Source organism: Netta rufina (genome assembly GCF_964035555.1).
Source record: "Netta rufina genome assembly, chromosome: 2".
NCBI lineage: Eukaryota > Metazoa > Chordata > Aves > Anseriformes > Anatidae > Netta > Netta rufina.
This window is the reverse complement of record NC_140124.1, coordinates 81,273,040-81,291,842: the sequence shown is the minus strand read 5'-3', so window position 1 is coordinate 81,291,842 and position 18,803 is coordinate 81,273,040. Positions and strand designations below refer to the sequence as shown.

Here is an 18,803-nt window from a genome sequence, read left to right as displayed (position 1 = left end):
TCGAGGGTAAGGGAAATCCATTGATGGCAGTGAAACTTTTGCAGGTTGTTTGCCTGTGTGTTTACTGGCAATTTGCCATCACACAGTGAACACTGGAAGATGCAACTATCTGTAATGTCCAGAGTTAGATGATGTTGCTTGCCTCCTCAGATGTAGGAGGCTGCTGGGTTTTAGTATAGCTGTGAAGTCTTAGGCCTGCATCAGGGCACTTGACATCAACTCAGATTAAACCAGATGAAATTTCAGGATGAGAGAAGCTTGTGGAGCTTGTTCTTTGCTTACAGATATTACCTGTATACCCAGACTGATGAACATCTTTTTCTGCACTGAAATGAGTGCTGTGGAGTCCTGTGTTTCTTTCACAGGTGAATTCTGGCCTATTCAGGCATGGTTGTAAATGTTATATACATATATATATATATATATATATATATATATATATATATATATTTATACATATATATACATATATAGAGAGTGCAGCACCAAGTAACCCTTTGAAAGCCAGCTCCCTTTCAGACTCCAGCAGGCTGCATGCTGCAAAGCCGATGCCTGGCACCTTGTGCTCACCTGTGGCTCAGGATGTTTTGTCATCCAGCATTTAGGAACACCAGGCATTTCCTCTCCTTTGGACAAAAGCAGAAAAAGAAGTAGTTTTATTTAGAAACTTTTTTCGTGTTGTTTACTTCCATCTATTCTTGCTCTTGGTAGAACTGGCATTCCTCCTTCCATATGGAACATCTGGTGAAACTATAGATGTGAGGAAGAGACTGAAGAAGCAGCTTGACTGAAGTGTTATTTATTGGATGGTTTTCTAGAATTTAGGTGTTTTATCGTGGCTTAACCATATAGGAAGATCCTTTAAAATAAGGAAACAGTGGCAGTAACAGAAGCTCCTGTTCTTAGAAACCTGAGCTTAAAAATACCCTAGTAAAAGGCCAGTGCCTGGCTGGGAGGCCTGCAGTACTGCAGGACATCTGGAAGCATTGTGCAAATGAGGAGGGAAGTGTAAAGAGACTTATGAGGAGGGAAGTGTAAAGAGACTTTCACTTACTTTACATTTCCCTACAGCCTCATGCAGGGGCTTTTTGGGGGGGTCCAGCCAGTCCCTGGTGGGAAGGGTGGGCAGACCTCAGCAGGCTGGTGGTCACCTCCATCCCTGCCCTCCCCGTGGGATCCACAGGCCTCGTGCTTTTGGCATGTGCTTTCTTCTGGTTACACTCAGTAGCGGGCTCAGATGTGTCGAGGCTGTAGTCTTCAACCCACGTGTGCACAGTCTAAGCTGTTGAATTTTAGCACGCCTGCTCCGATCCTAGACCTCGTGGTTAAGAGGTTCTTCTAAGCCCTCAGACCTGAAGCAGGCAAAAAGCTCTTCCTTTTAAGACTGTGCTTCAAGTAGTGAGGACTAAAATGAAAAATTATAAAGCTGTTTTTCTTCCTTTAGTTCATAAATAGCATAGCATGCCTATGCCTCTTAGGTCTGTGATAGAAGCTTTTGGTTTGCAACTTAGGGTTTATTTTTTTTTATTATTGTTCAGGACCCGTAGTTCTAAACAGCTCTGCTCTTTATTTATTTATTTATTTTCATGACTCTCTCGTGTTACTCCTTCTCATTTACTTACTTATTTTTGCCCTCGGCTCAGAATTCAAGAAGCATCCCAATTATACAGCCCTCTGAGCTTTACCCTTCGTTGCGCAAGCACCGGAGTTCAGTATAATAAATACGGCTGCTCTTTGGCAGCACTCTCCACATGTCTTTCATAGCTGAAGGGTTTACAGCATTTCCAAATGTCTTCTGTTTTTTTTTTTTTTTTTTTTTATTCAACTTCTGATTAGAAACATCGCTCAGCAAGGCGGAGGAGCAGTTCAAATTTCCTCTGCTTTTGTACACATCTCTCTGTCTCCCCTGCCTTTCTTCTCTATTGCTACAGGAGGGTGGTAAATGTGTTGTTTTTTTCCTGATGTACCTGAAACTGGACCCTTATCAGGTGATGTCCAGGACCACGTGCTGTGGATTGCTGGCGTTTCCTGCATAGGAGGCAACTCTCAGCCTCTACCCACTTCTTGCTTTGCCTTTGACCTTGCATTGGCACAGATAGAGAAGCACCACTCAGTTGGACCTACCCTTCGAAACCTACGAGTCACATAGACAAATGCTTGGGAATCGGTAAGGAAGAGGTTAAATATTGATCTCCACGGGGCCGAGGCAGTGCAGGTATGCATCTTCATAGTTTTAGTCACAGTGGTGATGTGTACAAAGTTGAGTCGTGTTATCAGAGCAAGTGAAACCCGCTTCCATGAAATGCAGTTGGATCCTTGCCAGAGAGTTCAGTTTCTTTTAAACGTTGTGTTATTAATTGCTTAAGCAATTCGTTCTGGTTTTATTTGGAACAAATCAGCAAGTGTTGCCGTATTTCAAACTCTTCTGCAAGTGGCAGGGTTTTACTGAAAGAGGTCTTTCACTGGCGAGGACGAGCATCCTCTGCAGGAAGGTCGCTTTTTTCCCCAGCATACTTACCAACCTCCACGAAAGGAGGATATTAAGGAATGTGAGTTTTCTCATTTTCAAAGTTACTGCAAATCAATAGGAAATGAAGAGGTTATGCCATCTGTTGAGCAGAAATATTTAGCTCTTACCAGAGTTTTATCAGGCTATATTGGTATTTTACCCTTCTAGAGCAAGTCTGCTTGGGTTGTAAGTCTGTATGGAGTGTTGGAAAAACTTATGTATTTTTCAGGGATCCCATCCTGGGAAAACTTCAGATCCCGGCAGATGGTTTTGGATGGTCTGTTGTGGTATTGCGTGGGCATACCTAGCACAGCAATTGTAATGCTAGCAGGTCTTTCATTGTTCTTCACCCTCAAGTCAAATTTTACCACTTTGAAGGATTCTGGTTCTTCAGGAAAAAAAAAAAAAATCTGTTCACAGGTGGTGTTTGTAAATTTAGCAAGGAAGAAATTTGAATCTAAATCCGAGTTGAGAATCTGAAGTCTTTAATTCTATACATGACAGTAGGAACGTGAGAGATGTTCCACTGTACTGAACTCTGTGTGTGCAACAAGAGATGCTGCCCTCCCAAGTTAACCCGGTGGCCCTCTGCTGAAGTCATGCAAGAAAAAGTGAATTTGTCCTCTTTCCTCTTTCAAGAGGAATCCTAGAAAAAGCTGTGGAGGAGCTCTCTCAATATTCTGCAGTTTGTCTGCTTGTGCCATGGCAAGATCCACCAAGTGGCCTCTCAAGGCTGCTGCGAAGAATATGATGCAGGAACTTTTTTCCCTTACAAAGGCTTTTTGGTTTCATTTCCTTTTTTGTTGTTGAAGGCTTGTTTTTTGGGGGGATGTATTTTTTTTGTTCGTTCTGCTCCCTCTTGGGTGTGTTATGTGGAACATAGAAGCTAACTGGAAAATGGAAGAGGAAAACCAATACCCACTCATCTTCCAACTATGCATTGGCCATTTCTGTATCAACAGGAATTTGCTAGCCATGGATACTACTAAAGGTTCATTGCCTCACTTTTTGTATTGTCATGGGGTTGAAATTAGAGGAGGTGTGACCAGAGGCCATCCTGCTTGCACTGATTCCTGGTGCTGTGGTTTGCATATTGTTTGGCATGTTCCTCGCTTGCTGCATGGGTGTTTTCATTCAGTATCCGTGTCTCTGCATTTCCCAGGTCTGTGTCAGTTTTCGTGCTGAATCCCAGAGCACTATCTAATGCAAAAGTCACCTGCTAGTCTGAACAGCCCTTCCTTCTCCAGCAGATGGGCGCCGTGATGAAAGCTCCCGAAATACAATGGCTTATTGGCTCTGAATCTCCAGAGTTTCTCCTTCACGGTGTTTACGAGACAACTGAGCAGAGTGTCTGGTGGCATAAATCTTTAAAAACAAGGATACCCCAGGGGCAGAGCGTGCGACAGCCTCTCACAAACGTGCTTACTAAATGCTTTTGGCTGAATTGGCTGCCTAGCTGTAGTGGGTTTACGTGGCAAGGTTTTGGTAGCAGGGAGCCATAGGGGTGGTTTCTGTGAGAAAGATCTAGAAGCTGCCCCATGTTTGGGAAGGGCCCCATTGTTTTCCAGATCCGAGCCAATAAGCGATGTTGTTTTGCGCCTCTGTGAGAGCATATTTAAGACAGGGAAAAAACGCTGCGCCACACAGCAGCCGGGAGAGTGAGAGGAGCGAGGAACAGCCTTGCGCCAAGGTCAGTGTAGAAGGAGGGGGAGAGGTGCTCCAGGCGCCGGAGCAGAAGTCCCCTGCGGCCTGTGGTGAGGACCATGGTGAAGCAGGATGTCCCCCTGCAGCCCATGGAGTACCACGGTGGAGCAGGGTTCCACGCTGCAGCCCGTGGAGGAGACCACGGTGGAGCAGGTGGCCCTGCACCGATGGAGGCTGCCGCCTGTGGAAGACCCCTGCCGGAGCAGATTCCGGGCCGGACCTGTAGCCCGTGGAGAGGAGCCCACGCAGGAGCAGGTGATCTGGCAGGAGCTGCTGCCCGTAGGGGAGCCAGGTTGGAGCAGTTTTCTCCTGAGGGATGGACCCCGTGGTACGGACCCATATCTGGAGCAGTTCTGGAAGAGCTGCTGCCTGTGGGAAGCCCACGCCGGATCAGTTCATCAAGGACTGCATCCCGTGGGTGGGACCCCACAGCACAGGGGATGAGAGTGACCGAGAAGGAGCGGCAGAGAAGAAGTGCTGTAGACTGACCATAACCCCCATTCCCCGTTCCCCTGCGCCGCTCGGGGGGAGGAGGTGGAAGAGGGTGGATGGGGGGGAAGGTGCTTTTGTTTTTTTTCCTTTGTTTTCTCACTTCTCTTGCTTGTTAGTTGTAGGCAATAAATCTTACTATCTCCTTATGCCGAGTCTGTTTTGCCCGTTACAATAATTATTGCGTGATTTTCTCGTCCTTATCTCAATCCTTGAGCCCTTTTCACATATTTTCTCCCCATTCCTCTTTGAGGAGGGGGAGTGAGAGAGCGGCTGTGGTGGAGCTCGGCTGCCCACTCGAGCGGAACCACGACAGTCTTTTGTGGCGCCCAACGTGGGGCTCGAGGAATTTGAGATAAGGATGATAGTTAGTAGAAGTAACGGGCAAAAATATGTATTGTTAGGAATGTACAAGTCGTGAAGAATTTAAGAAAGCAGTAACTGTGAGATGTTAGTGTGGTGAAGGGACGAGGGGTGGTGTGTGTGTAAAATGTCCACCTTGTCGGTGCTGTGATGATGTTATGTTTATTTTGGTGTGGTGAATTCTTTTTTTTTTTTTTTTTTTTTTTTTTTTGATGTAAGTGAATTTTGTGAAGGTTGTTGTGATAATTGTAAAGTAAGAGTATGTTGTGAGTAGTCTTAAATATGCTTTTAACAGAGGCGAGGGGTGGAATGTAGTGGGTTTACGTGGCAAGGTTTTGGTAGCAGGGAGCCATAGGGGTGGTTTCTGTGAGAAAGATCTAGAAGCTGCCCCATGTTTGGGAAGGGCCCCATTGTTTTCCAGATCCGAGCCAATAAGCGATGTTGTTTTGCGCCTCTGTGAGAGCATATTTAAGACAGGGAAAAAACGCTGCGCCACACAGCAGCCGGGAGAGTGAGAGGAGCGAGGAACAGCCTTGCGCCAAGGTCAGTGTAGAAGGAGGGGGAGAGGTGCTCCAGGCGCCGGAGCAGAAGTCCCCTGCGGCCTGTGGTGAGGACCATGGTGAAGCAGGATGTCCCCCTGCAGCCCATGGAGTACCACGGTGGAGCAGGGTTCCACGCTGCAGCCCGTGGAGGAGACCACGGTGGAGCAGGTGGCCCTGCACCGATGGAGGCTGCCGCCTGTGGAAGACCCCTGCCGGAGCAGATTCCGGGCCGGACCTGTAGCCCGTGGAGAGGAGCCCACGCAGGAGCAGGTGATCTGGCAGGAGCTGCTGCCCGTAGGGGAGCCAGGTTGGAGCAGTTTTCTCCTGAGGGATGGACCCCGTGGTACGGACCCATATCTGGAGCAGTTCTGGAAGAGCTGCTGCCTGTGGGAAGCCCACGCCGGATCAGTTCATCAAGGACTGCATCCCGTGGGTGGGACCCCACAGCACAGGGGATGAGAGTGACCGAGAAGGAGCGGCAGAGAAGAAGTGCTGTAGACTGACCATAACCCCCATTCCCCGTTCCCCTGCGCCGCTCGGGGGGAGGAGGTGGAAGAGGGTGGATGGGGGGGAAGGTGCTTTTGTTTTTTTTCCTTTGTTTTCTCACTTCTCTTGCTTGTTAGTTGTAGGCAATAAATCTTACTATCTCCTTATGCCGAGTCTGTTTTGCCCGTTACAATAATTATTGCGTGATTTTCTCGTCCTTATCTCAATCCTTGAGCCCTTTTCACATATTTTCTCCCCATTCCTCTTTGAGGAGGGGGAGTGAGAGAGCGGCTGTGGTGGAGCTCGGCTGCCCACTCGAGCGGAACCACGACACTAGCCCCTAGAGGGGCTGCAAGAAGCATCTCCCAAGTGGGGCTGCTGGGCACTGCCCCTCGCTGCCCTATTGCCTTGGTGAGCTCAGAAATGTTTAGTAAATGCCTAACACCTTGTTTTGGGTTTACTTTTTCATGCTCGTCTTTTTGGGGACTGTCATCTGCCTGGAGGTTGCGAACTGAGATTTAGAAACAGCTGCTGTTGGCAACTTATTTGCCACTTGGTTAATTAAGAGATTACCATACAGATTCACATCTATTGAATTTCTTCTCTCTGCTTATTTTAAGTGGCTACAATATTGTTGAAATTTTCTGACAAATACAGATGCAGAATCCTTTCATCTAAAGCATAAAAGAAAATGAGCTCCTCTGATGCTTCTTGCACTGTGGCTTTTGTTTCAGCTGCTCTCATTCATTCCCGTCAAGAAGACGCCAATTGTGATTTAGATCCTGCCAAGAGAAAAGGGGCCAGCTGTTGTGAACAGCAGAGGTGTTAGGTTTGCAAAATATTCGTGTGATCAGCTGTGTGTTTCCTTTAGAGCAAGGCACCTTTTTGGAACAAGGAATAATGAAATGTATTTCCATACAATCTTAGTCTGGCACACAAATAAAAACACGATCTTGGCATGGTTTTGGAGAGGCTGGGGTGGGGGGAAATAGGAAGTTATAGACTGGAGGTGGAAAACAATTGTTTTTATAGGTAGTTAATGTATATGAAGGCTTATCTCCTATATACATGTAAGCTTTTTTAATCACTGTTGCAATCACATTTAAATTAAGTCACCTGTATTCTGAAATCAGCGTGTTCTGTATCTACCAGTTTCTCACACCTTTTGTCACTGCTGTTGTGGTTTCCAGGGCCATCCTCTGGATTTTATTCCCTAACGCCATTGTTCACACACAGGAACTGTCACCAAAAACCAGTGCTGGCTCCATGCTGCTGCAGGGCTGTGTTCCTCTGGAAGCAGGATAGACGGCAACTATTCTGGCAGTGCCAAAAACATGATTTAACATTTGTTTGGTTTCATTGTCTGGTGTAATAAAAGGCAGCGTGGTGTGTTGAAGGTATCCTATGTGGCCTGCTTTGGGAGTTTGCCTTGCAAGCAACATCTTGGTGCAGCATCACTGCTGCAGCGGGCAGCCAAAAGTGAGCTGCAGCTGGAAGGAGGGCTCATCCCAAAATCATGTTGCCTTGTTTCTCCTACAGGGGAGATTCAGGAAAAGCAGAGTAATGTGCCTTGTGGTTTTGTGTGGTTTTTGGACAAGAGGTGTTGTCGTGCTTACTTGTTTGATGCTGCACATCTCAGTTCGTGTTGCAGCCCTTGCGCTACCCGAGGCCTGGCAGTGAGTCTGCAGTTGTAGACCAGGCCTGGTGCACGCACACCAGCTGAACCCATGGTGTGGTTTTGGTGAGAAAGACACCTGTTCAGATCAGATATTGACTTATTTCATAGCTCAGTCTGGTAGGCAGCAGGCAGCTGTGCTGGTCAGGGCAGGGGGTGCTACCAAGGTGTCACTGGGGCGTCTGTCACCCCAGGCCATGTCAGCGCACGGGTGACTGGTTTGACACACATTAAAAACGTTAATTAGGTGTAAGTGGTGGGCTAGTGTGTGTTTAAAATAAACCCTCCCAAAACCTATGATATGTAGAAAAGTACCTTTCAAGGAGCACCCATGTCCTGTCACGGCTGTATTTTAGAATAAGTTTTGTCCTGCTGTGCTGTTGGGTCATTGGAGGTTTAGTCTATTACTGCTGTCCTTGCTTGACAACAGATTGGATTTCTCTAGAGAGGAAATTAGATTTTTCCTTTCCTTTCACTCCATCTCTGTCGTTTGTTTACATGAATTGGCTGATTGCAGTGCATGTGATAACCTTTCCTTCCCCATGCTGCTCTATTTGCTGTTCCTTAATAAACTGTATTTACACACAGTGCTTCCTCAGCTGCTTCTGGTGACAGCAGAAACGACTGAGAGAAAGTTCGTTGTCTACGCGGAGCCGGGAGCACACTCAGGCTTAACCTGTGCCGCTTCAGCCCGTGCTGGATTAGGAGTGTGCTGATGGAGGCAAGGAGTGGCCTTAGCCCTTGGCTGAGGCTGGCAGAGCTTGCAAGTTTGAGCCTGGTAACCCCCTGGAAATTTGGATATATAGGCAGGTATTAGCTGGATTTTATTTATTTTATTTATTCCCCCCCAGCAGAATCACTGAGGACTGACTACTCAGGGAGCAGAGCCATGGTGGGACATGCTGGAAGTGCTGAGCAGCTCAGAAACCAAGTGCTCTGGGATGTTTTTTTCCTCTCCTCCTGTGCTCTGTTGATACACAGAGCCCTAGCATTGTGCTTCAAATGCAAAAAACTCATATTTACTCCTGACCGAGCCAGGCAGCTCCTGGCTCTGAGAGGCACACGCAGCTCTTGTGCATTAGGATGCTACAATCATCAGTGATTTCTGGTGTCCTGCATTTTACACCTAATACCATATTACCTGTGCTTTCCTCTGGCTGGCTGATGTGCCAGGGCTTTGTGCAACTGCAATTGTTTTCTTCCCTTTTTGGGGTAGGGCTTGCAACCTGAGAGCCCTTGGAGGGAGTGTTGGGTATATAGTAACAGGGTAGAAACTGCCAAAAATGGTGATTTTTTTTTCCTCTTTCTGGTAGCATTTTTAGAACTATAACCATGAAAATGAATCTGGAGTCAGTTCGTCTCCTCCCCCCCTCAGTGGGAAGGCTGCAGCCCAGACTTCAGGTGCTTTGCCCTGGCTGTTTTCTCCAGGGGATAATCCTATATAATTACAGTCTTGGCAGCTCATAGCCTGAAACTGGGAGGGGGGAGAGAAAACTGCAAAGGCACAGAAAGCAGCTAGCTTGTGGTTTCTGTTGTAGCTAGTGCTTGGACCGCATTGCAAGAATTGCTTTGTGTTTTGGGACTGGAGATGAGTGAGTGAATGCTAGAGAGTTGCTCAGGCAGTGGGATTTAACCTCTTTTCCCTCTTGATATATTATTTGCAAATTACTTTTTTTTTTTTTTTTTAAGTAAGTCTTTGCTATTCTTCATTGTGCAAATATCCTGTGAGAATAAATGTCAGCCTCTGAGGACAAACCAGAAGGCTTCTGAAATCTGAAGCAAACGGTCTGCTACCAGCACACAAGGGTGAGACCAAGTAAGAAAGGATGAGATGTGGCCCTTAATCCCTTTGCAGCCCACCCAACAGGGTCTGAAGGAGCTGGGCTAAGCAGGTTTTGAGCCATACATGTGGCAGCACAAGCTGATGTCAGCCCGATGTTACTGCAGTCCTTCCTCCCCAGTCACTCGTCCGTGTGTCCACCTCCTCTGCAGTGGCTCCCCATTAGCTCTCTCCTCTCATCTGTGCCCCAGCCTGAGCTGCCAGCCCCTCAGCTTTGTAAAACCTTGTCAGCCACACAGGGATGTGTGCTGGAGCACTGTCCTCTTCCAAAAAAATGAGGCTTTTTGGTGAGCTGTTGGAGGGGGCAATTAATTTTGGTGTGGAACAAGCTAGAGCCCTGGTTCCTTTTGCAAGTTATCCTTATGTTTCCAAAAACTATTAAAAAGAAGAAGAGAAGTGGGAGCTTTCAGGACTAATGGCTCTCTGCAGATGCTCTGAAAAAAGCAGGTCTGAGATGTGCCATACCTCATCTGCCTACAGCAGCACTCCAGAAACATCTTAGTGTCTGCTCCGCTCCCAGAGCTCTTCCAGACGCACTGGCCTCCAGATTAAATGACTTAAACAGCATGCGTTGGTTCAAGTACTGGACAATTGTAGGGAATTAATTCATGGATGTTTATGCACAACCTCTTCTTGGTAAAACCGCAGATGCATTTGCAGAAGGGCCTCTCAGCACTTCATTTGGTCCGTGCAATGAATCTGCTTTTCCCTTCTTTTTAACAAAAATCCCAAAGGGCTGCATAGCAGGCGAAATGCAGTGGGTTTTGTGTGTGAGAGGGAGAAAATGAATCCTGTTTAAAGAAAAGTAATTTTGATATTACAAAACCTGGTTGGTAGGTCTTATCTGCCTGTCTCCGGTGGCATGCTGTGGCTGCTGAGAAATAGCAAAGCTCTCATTTCCAGTTGTCTCTTCGGTTTGGTCTGTCAAGAACATTTTATTCCAGCCTTGCCGCTGTTGTCACGTAATATCCAGTGTGGATCAGGTGAGGATTTGTGCATGACAATGTTGCTCTCAGTATATAGTCTGCCAGGCCCTAAATACTACTTACTGTGCTTTTTAGACACGTTTGGAAAACGCTGCAGGTTGGAAACCTCTGTTGAGCTCTCCATTCACCTAAGGTGCAAGAGGATGCCCTGACAACCTGGTGGTTAAAGCTGGGTGGTCAGAAAGCCTGACCGAGCTCTGCCCTGTCGGTCCATCGGTGCCTTTCTTTCCATGAAACTTGGCTTCTCTGCCACCCAAGGGCTGGCTCTGCACCGGCCAGGGAAGCCAGACTAGGACATCTCCAAGGTTGTTCCCATTGGGAATTGTGGGGAGCATCAAGTGGGAACCCTCCAGGTGCAGAGGGAAAAGCCCCACTACCTAAAAGGTTTAACACATCCCAGGGGTGCATGTGGCTCTGCTAGGGGCCAGGCAGGGCCATCGCTGCAGTGCTGGAAAAGGACAGTGTATGAGGGCATGTATGTATGGCAGAGGAGCCCTGAGTGCTCTGAAGTCTGACCTCTTAGTACACTAAAAAATGTTGTTTTGAACATCTTTTTCTTGAGCTTGGCCTTTGTCATTGAGAGCAGCCAATGTTGCTGCTGTGGTTCTTATTCCCTTGGCTAGTATCTGAAATGATTTCCCATGGGATTTCTGAATAACTCAGCGAGAGATGTTTCAGGACAAAGTGATTTTTTTCCCAAGTCTGTGAGTGGGAAGATTTTGCACAACCACACTCATTCTCTCATGGATTTCATTCATTTATGCTCTCACATCTATGCACTCACAAGTACCAACACGTGTGTGTCTACGTGGTTTTTGTGACACAGCACACGAGGCAGCGGCTGCTGAGTCCTCATCACATCCCCAAGGCTGTTCTAGGCAAGCAGCAAACCAATTTTGTGTTTTCAGTTTTGGCTGCAGTCATGTTCCTTGCAACTTCTTGATACCTTTTTGTTGTTTTTTTTTTCCATCCTGCTTTCGTTACTTGATTGAAATCACAGATGAGGCGTGATTGGCACAATGGGCACGTGCCAGTGCTATGCTCAGCCCATCCCTCTGGTACCTGCTCATTTGCTCACTCTCACTGGCCCTGGTACTGTTCCCTTAGTGCCAGGACGAGTCTCTGTGCAATGCAACAAACCTTGAATGGTTTTGTTTAAATTAAACCAAACAGCCACCAGAAGTGCTTGATGCCCTGGTCAGATGCCCGTGGTTCATGCAGAGGCTCCCAGCAGTAGATTTATGAGCTGTAAGGCTGGTGAACAGTGACCCAATCATTTTTGTAGTGGAATGACACAAAGATAGAGTCCCAAAGAAGGATTTCTACACTTTCAGCTTCTGCATTTCCCAACCAGATTGTGTGTTGTGCAATGAGGCTTGTGGTTTGTGTCTCGTGTCCATGGGGTACGTGGGGATCACGTCTGCACCACACATAGGGTTAGGCAATTGTCTTCAGGAAGAGAGGTACTGGGCAAGCAAGCAAGGTCTTTTCTGTGCCTGTCTCCTTGCCCACACAATTTTTTTCCAAGTGGAGCAGCTGGATATATCCAGGAGTTTGTGATGCTGATGGTTGTTTCCATGATTTGTGTGTATGACAAGGGTTTACTTGACTCTCTCTGCTCAGCAAAGTAATTGAGGAGAAAACGTTTCTGCTGTAGGAAAGAAATGGGGCTTTCTTGCCAGCTTAGCCACAGAGGGATGAAGTTGATTTCTGTCCTGCAGCAATTGTACATGAGCCAGTAATGGATCGTGTGAACTGGGTGAAAACTGGTGTGGACACAGAGGTCCGGTGGCCAAGCACATCGAGGCACCAGTGAGAGCATCAGCAGGGTGCAGGAAGCCTTTGCTAGGCCTGGGGCAGAGCTGGAACAAGCCTGTTTGCTAAATGCCTGCTAAAAAACTCAAAGCTGAATATTTTATCATATCAAATTGAAGCTAGAGGTTTTGGAAAGTCGCTAGACTGTCCTCATATGTAGAACATTTATGAGGAGATGTGATATTTCATATACATGAAGCGCCTGCTGAGGTCAGCTGAAAGTTGCGCTCACCCAGCTATAGCAGGGTTTGTTGTTTGTTTTTTTTTTTCATTCTTTGGCTTTTCTAGAGGAAAGGGCAAAAAGTGATCATATGTCTGTGATAATCCGGAAAAGAAAACAGATGCGAAACAGCCTCCAAAGTGACTGCCTTTCTATACAGTGAATGACTGCTGCATATGGAGTGATGTGTATTATGCACCAGTGACTCAAAACCACATACTTTTATTATTTTGATGCCTCTTTCTGACTTCATCCAGAAGTTGTTCTTGTCCCGGTTATTTTTTTTTCATCTCATACTACCCCAAGCAGTGCAGCTGAGATGTCAAAGTCTTACCTACCTAACGCAGGCTTCCTGTTCCTATAGCAACAAAACTCGTCCTTGTACTTAATGAAGGCACACTGGAGCATGAGTAACTGCAACTTTAAGGCTTAGCAAAACAAACAGAAACACTTAATAGTTGCAGATTAGAAAATAAAACGGAAGTGACCTCTCTGCATAGAATTAAAAAAAATCGCCTAGGCTTGGGATCCTTCATTAGTAAGAATGAAGCCATATTCATGTCATAAGAAGCTCTGTTCTTTAATCTCATTTTCCTAATTAAAACGTAAAAGCCTTTTATACCAAGTGAGAGTCTTTGAGGATTTTTCCCCCCTTCCTTTCCCAAAGCTGCTCTGTTTGTGGTTAAGCTAATGAAAATTTGGGCTGCTCACAACAGACACATTTTCCTTTTGTATTGGCAAAAATCCATCAGTGGTTTTTGTCATGGGCCAAAATAAAAGGAGGAAAAAAAAAAAAGTGGTGTCTAATCCTATATTTGATCTGCAAGCTGGTTCCTGGTCAGTTAATATAAATCTGTGTTACAGTGATAAATGCTGAACAAGCTACAGATGAGAGAGTGAATGAATGAGCAGCTGTCATCTCTTCCTATTGTCTGATGGCTTTTCAATTACAATTTTAACAACCATTAAATTTTAATTTAAAACAACCATAGGAAACATCCCAAGGAAAAACACCACAGTGCTGTCAGCAACATATCATGAGCGTTTATGAGCCTACATTTCTGTATCAGCATGCCGATAAGTTCTGCACAACATTTGTGGCAGGTTTATGGGCTTGATTATTAATCTGTAGAAGTGAGTGTAGGCAAGTGGGAAATTTGAAATAGTGGGTTCTATTGTATTCCTACTGGCAAAAACATTATTTATGTTGGAATGTATTTGCACAAGGCAGTCCAATTTTACTGCTGTTTCTTCTGGAGATTAAAAAAAAAAAAAAAAAAGCTGCCTTTCTGATAAATTCATTTTATTTTCTGAAGACTGAATAAAGATAGACGGAACTCGTGGTTTAAGGAAGTTTTTGTCTACTGAACTCACTTGTCACAAAGCAGCTGAGACAACTGATAGCAGTGATGGTGGTAAATTGCCCTACAGCAGAAGAAAGGATGGAGGGCAGGATAAGACAGATAGAAGGCTGTCTTGTTTGAAAGTTGATCAAGATTAGGTATTGCAAAAACAAAAAGCAAACCCAGGAACAACCCACTCAGCAAAATCCAGCTTGAAACTGGCTGAGTCACAGTGTATTCAGCTGTGGGCAGGTGGCATCCCATATGAGTTGGGAGACTGTATCCTGCTGAGAGTGGTGATGCTCTGTCTAGCAGCAGATTGATTGGAAAGGCACGTAGTGTCTTTGGGTATTATGAAAAGGCTTGACCCCAGATCTATGGATTATCTTTTTCCCTCCATTTTCCTTTAAAATCAACCTATGTATGTGTGTTATATATGTATTTGTTTTATTAAAATGAAGGACGTTAAGACCCTGAAACCTTTGTGAAGTTAGGCACCTGGCCAGGGGGAAGTAGACCTGTGGACACCTTTGCTGGTGGGGTTCTGACGCAGCTGCATGTGCTCTGTGTTTCAGGAATAGAGCTCTGTCCTCCTGGGCACCGGTTCATGATCACCATGGTGGCGAGCTTCATCGAAATGGCGGGGCAGTTCCTCATGCCGGGGCTGGCTGCCCTCTGCAGGGACTGGCAGGTCCTCCAGGCGGTCATCATCTGCCCCTTCCTGCTGATGCTGCTCTACTGGGTGTAAGTATTGCTTCCTCCTGTCATGTCCAAGTCAACACAAGCCCCTAACACTGGATTTGGGGGTGCTCACATAGGTTTTATGTGCTGAGGTGTGGTGGGGACCTGGGAGATGGCTCAACCATTGAGCTGAAAGTTGCACGTTGTCATTTTCTGGCTGTTGTGTCCCCTTTAAAGATGAAAAAGCCTCCTGAGAGGACACATCTCAGCCTAGCTGTTGTGGCTGCACAGCTAAATTTTCCCCTTAAACCTGCCCTGTGGTTCTAGGTTGTCACTGTTGGTTCCTTTGGCCTGGTTTAGCCGAGCTAAATATAACACACATCCGCTCATGAGCAGCACCCTTGGACACTGCATGTGTGTGAGGTGGCTGGCCCTGAGCCTCCCTGCTTAGGTTTCTCCCAAATTATCATGTGTTGGGATGATGGCACCGTTCCCACAGGTTACTTCTCCCATCCTGGTTTCTTCTGGTCTTCTGCCAGCGTGAGGCTCCAGGCCCGATGCTGCCTACCCTAGAGAAATGGGAGGCTCCCACCTTGGTGCTATTGGGTCTGTCTTCACCAGAACTTTATAAACCTCTCAAAAATCTTACTTTGTGCTTTTGTCTTAATAGTGACACACAGTGGTGGCACAACACAGCAGAGGCTTGCGAGAGCAGGATAGTACAAAAACGTAAGACTGAGAGCAGGCTAGGTAATTAATTTTAAAGGTAATGCTGACTAGATTAAAATGTTTACTTGCTATAAGCAAAGGAACAGAGGAACTGGAAAAATTCACTGCTTGCTACTTACCCACCACATACCCAGAGCAGAGTATGGATAACAGGACAAATAACTTTTGGATCGCAGGCTACCTGACTTTCCTCTTTTTTAATATAATTGTATACATGTATATACGTGTATGCATGTATCAATATGGGCATGTATAAATATACATGCACACACACACACACATATATTTTTTTTCTGTCAAGGATTAATTTCTTGCTAAGGGTGAAGTCCAAATTGCATCAGCCTTTAAAGGTAGCACCCTAACAGCACCATTGACTGCACCACTGCTTAAAAGTACAAGAACTGAGGCAGCATCTGCAGCAAGGATTGGCACTTTGTGAAGGAAATTTGCGGTTTATTGTATATATGAAGTTAAAAGTTAGTTTTAAAATTTGTTCTTAGGAAGGTCTCTTAGATGAGTGAAAATGAGGCCTAAATAAGAAAGAAAAATATGCTTATAGTCAAGTCTGAAAGTATCTGTATTAATGCAAGTGCGGGGCTATTTTGTTTAAGATCTACGTATTTATTTTGCTTTTGTATGAAAATAAAATGTACTTATCTAGAAAAAAAAACAGGGAATAATGGTTAATTACTCTGAAGAATCAGGTGAATGTCAGCATTTGAAGGAAACAAGCAGATGAAAAGTAAACTTTTTTATTTTATAACTCTATGTGTATGCTTTTAAGGCAACTCAATTAGCATAATGTTGTCTTTACTAGGGGAAACTTTTATAGCAGCAACTGGATGTTGTCTGGGGCATACACAGTACTGACCTGTATAAAAGAATGCCTTAAAATCTGTGTATAGGAGAGATTTTTGGATGTTTAAACATATAAAAAAAATAAAATGTTCCATTATAATCCTGAAAAGTAATTCTTCTTTTTCCTCTCTCTGTCTTTACATGAGAAATTCAAATCACTTCTGTCAGAAATTTTCCTACTGTGGTCTGAATTATCCTGCGTTAACTGCACAACTCATTTATTCCCTGCCTGGCAGCAAATGTCTATTGCATGCAGTGCTTCCTCCTTCTCCTTGCTCCTTCACAATGGTATTAGTAGGCAGAACTCCTCTAATATGTTATAAAATTCTAATACGTCCTATTTCAAGGTGATAGGATGGTTCCTGTATCATTTGTCAATCAGTGTAAAAGTGAATGTCACTACTTTCCATATTCTGAGCCCTTTTTATTAATTTTACAGGCTTTTTTCTGCTTTTTGAAAATAGTAATATTGCTCATGCATATTTAAATGAGCAGCTAATCACTATCACTTCTTTCTCTGCCAGAACTTGAAAAAAAAAAAATCTAGAAACTTCCTAGAAACTTCCTAGAAATTGCACAAATTTGTCAAATTCCAGATGGTGAAGTAAAGCAATACCATTTGCACTGAGGAGAAACGTCATCCTTGTTAATTCAACAGACTGGGAGATGCCTTCTAGAAAGAAAGTGACCCTAACGCGTTTTCCATCTCTCAAGTATTTTCCCAGAGTCCCTCCGGTGGCTGATGGCTACGCAGCAGTTTGAGGCGTCCAAGGAACTTATCTTTCAGCTCACTCGCAAGAACAGGATGAACACGGAAAGCGACATCAAAGGAGTGGTGCCCGGTGAGTAGGACAGACAACCACAAGTCTGGCTGCTCAGGTGAAATCGCTTGCTCTTCTCTAAAGGCTGCGCATGGCGCTGCTGTCTGGAATTAAATAATCTATTTACCACCTGCAAAACCATCCTATTCATTCATTCATTCTTTTTTTTTTTCTCAAAAAAACTGCTCCAAACTCCAGCACCATGTTTAATATTACTCAGCCTGTTGAACAGTCTTAATATTACAATCTCACCTGGCAGTGCCATATGCTTTTAGGGAAATCTCTTGAATAATTTTGCCATGGCTGCAGAGAGCGCCATCAGCTCAGCACGCCTCTGGAAAGTGTTTTAAGGAAGCTTCTGGTTGGGATCCTGCCCATCACGCAGCACTTGTTTTGTTGGCTGGGAGAAGTGGCAGCACTCAAGCCACAATTTCTAAAACACCACCTCTGTGGCAGACCTAAATCACATCCCAGTTTCTCTTTAAAACCATACTGCAGGAGGCATTTTGTCTTCTGCTCCTGTAGCTTCTGAACAATGCTGTCCTGCTGGTGGCAGCAGTAGAGGGCGGTTTTTGGTTCAGAGCTCCTCTCCTCCTCCTCCTCACAGGCTTGACAGTGCCCACAGATACCCGTTTTACAGTGTCCCCTGCAGTCTGTATCAGGCTACCTACTAGTCAGAAAAGAGTGGAAGTGTATTAGGGTGTTTTTTGCAGTTTTTCATACCCTACCTACTATGACTCTGGGAGCTGGAGGGGTACATCACCCCCACACCTGTGCTCTCTCTGCATTTGGCTATTACTCGCTGTTGAGGGTCTATGGAGTAGCTCAGGTCAGTCCTTGCTAAAGGTATTAATCAGCCCTGGGATAGACTGCATCCAGAATGGAAAAATATCACTGTTAAGATCAGTGCATCGTGAATGAAGCAGTCTTTATCAATAATGTCCTTTAAAACTGATGGGACTAGGGAAAAGTCCAATTTGGGTCTGTGTTTCATCTTGGTATTGATACCAAGGCCAATGGTATGGTATTTCTGGTGCAGTTGGCAGACTTGTGTTAATTGTCATGTTTGCAGGTGAATTGTATGTCAAGGGTTTCCTGAATCTGCATCGAACATAGCATGGCTCTGCAATGTAAATGACATTTTTCTGGTAAAGCTCTGGAAAGCTCAAGGGTACAGAGCAGCTGTTAACGCAGTGATCTCCATCACTGTCTCTTTTTTGCAGATCTTTCCCAGAGTAAATGAACAATCTTGGAAAAAACTTGTTTCTGAGGCAATGAAATGTCTCACCATTGGACTTGGAGACAGCTCAAGCTGTCTAACCAACTCTAAATTTGGCCTTTCTTAGCTAGTCAGTGTATTGAATTTACAGACAAAATAAAATGTATTTTTAAGGGGAAAAAAATAATTACCTGAGTTTCCTTTAAGGGAAATTGTAAAGATGCAACTCGGTGCTAGAGGGATTTATTTAAGCCACTTATAATGATATTGTCCACGGAGGAATGCTAAGTGTCAAAATGGTTTTATGACTATTACTTGTGACTGATTACTTTTTCCAGCAATTTCACGGTAGGGGCACACTCCTGTTTAAGGAGGGACTCCCTTTCATGTGGAAAGCAGTGTTATTACACATCTTGGTGCTATGGACTCTCTGTCTGCAAATATATTTAGACATAGCAGTTGTCAGTAAGTTACCTTTTGCAGCCTTTCTACACAATACAGAACATGCTCAGTTCTGCCTCCT

At 45.1% G+C, this 18,803-nt stretch overlaps 1 protein-coding gene across 2 annotated transcripts in view; it reads left to right on the top strand.

Moving 5' to 3' along the window:
* Positions 1–18,803, top strand: part of SLC22A23 (solute carrier family 22 member 23) — a 98,402-nt gene that overhangs the window by 56,242 nt on the left and 23,357 nt on the right. For both annotated transcript variants that reach the window (XM_084282471.1, XM_084282472.1), the window contains exons 4-5: positions 14,548–14,716; positions 16,955–17,082. In XM_084282471.1, the coding sequence (XP_084138597.1) occupies positions 14,548–14,716; positions 16,955–17,082 (297 nt within the window). The remainder of the gene's footprint in view (positions 1–14,547; positions 14,717–16,954; positions 17,083–18,803) is intronic.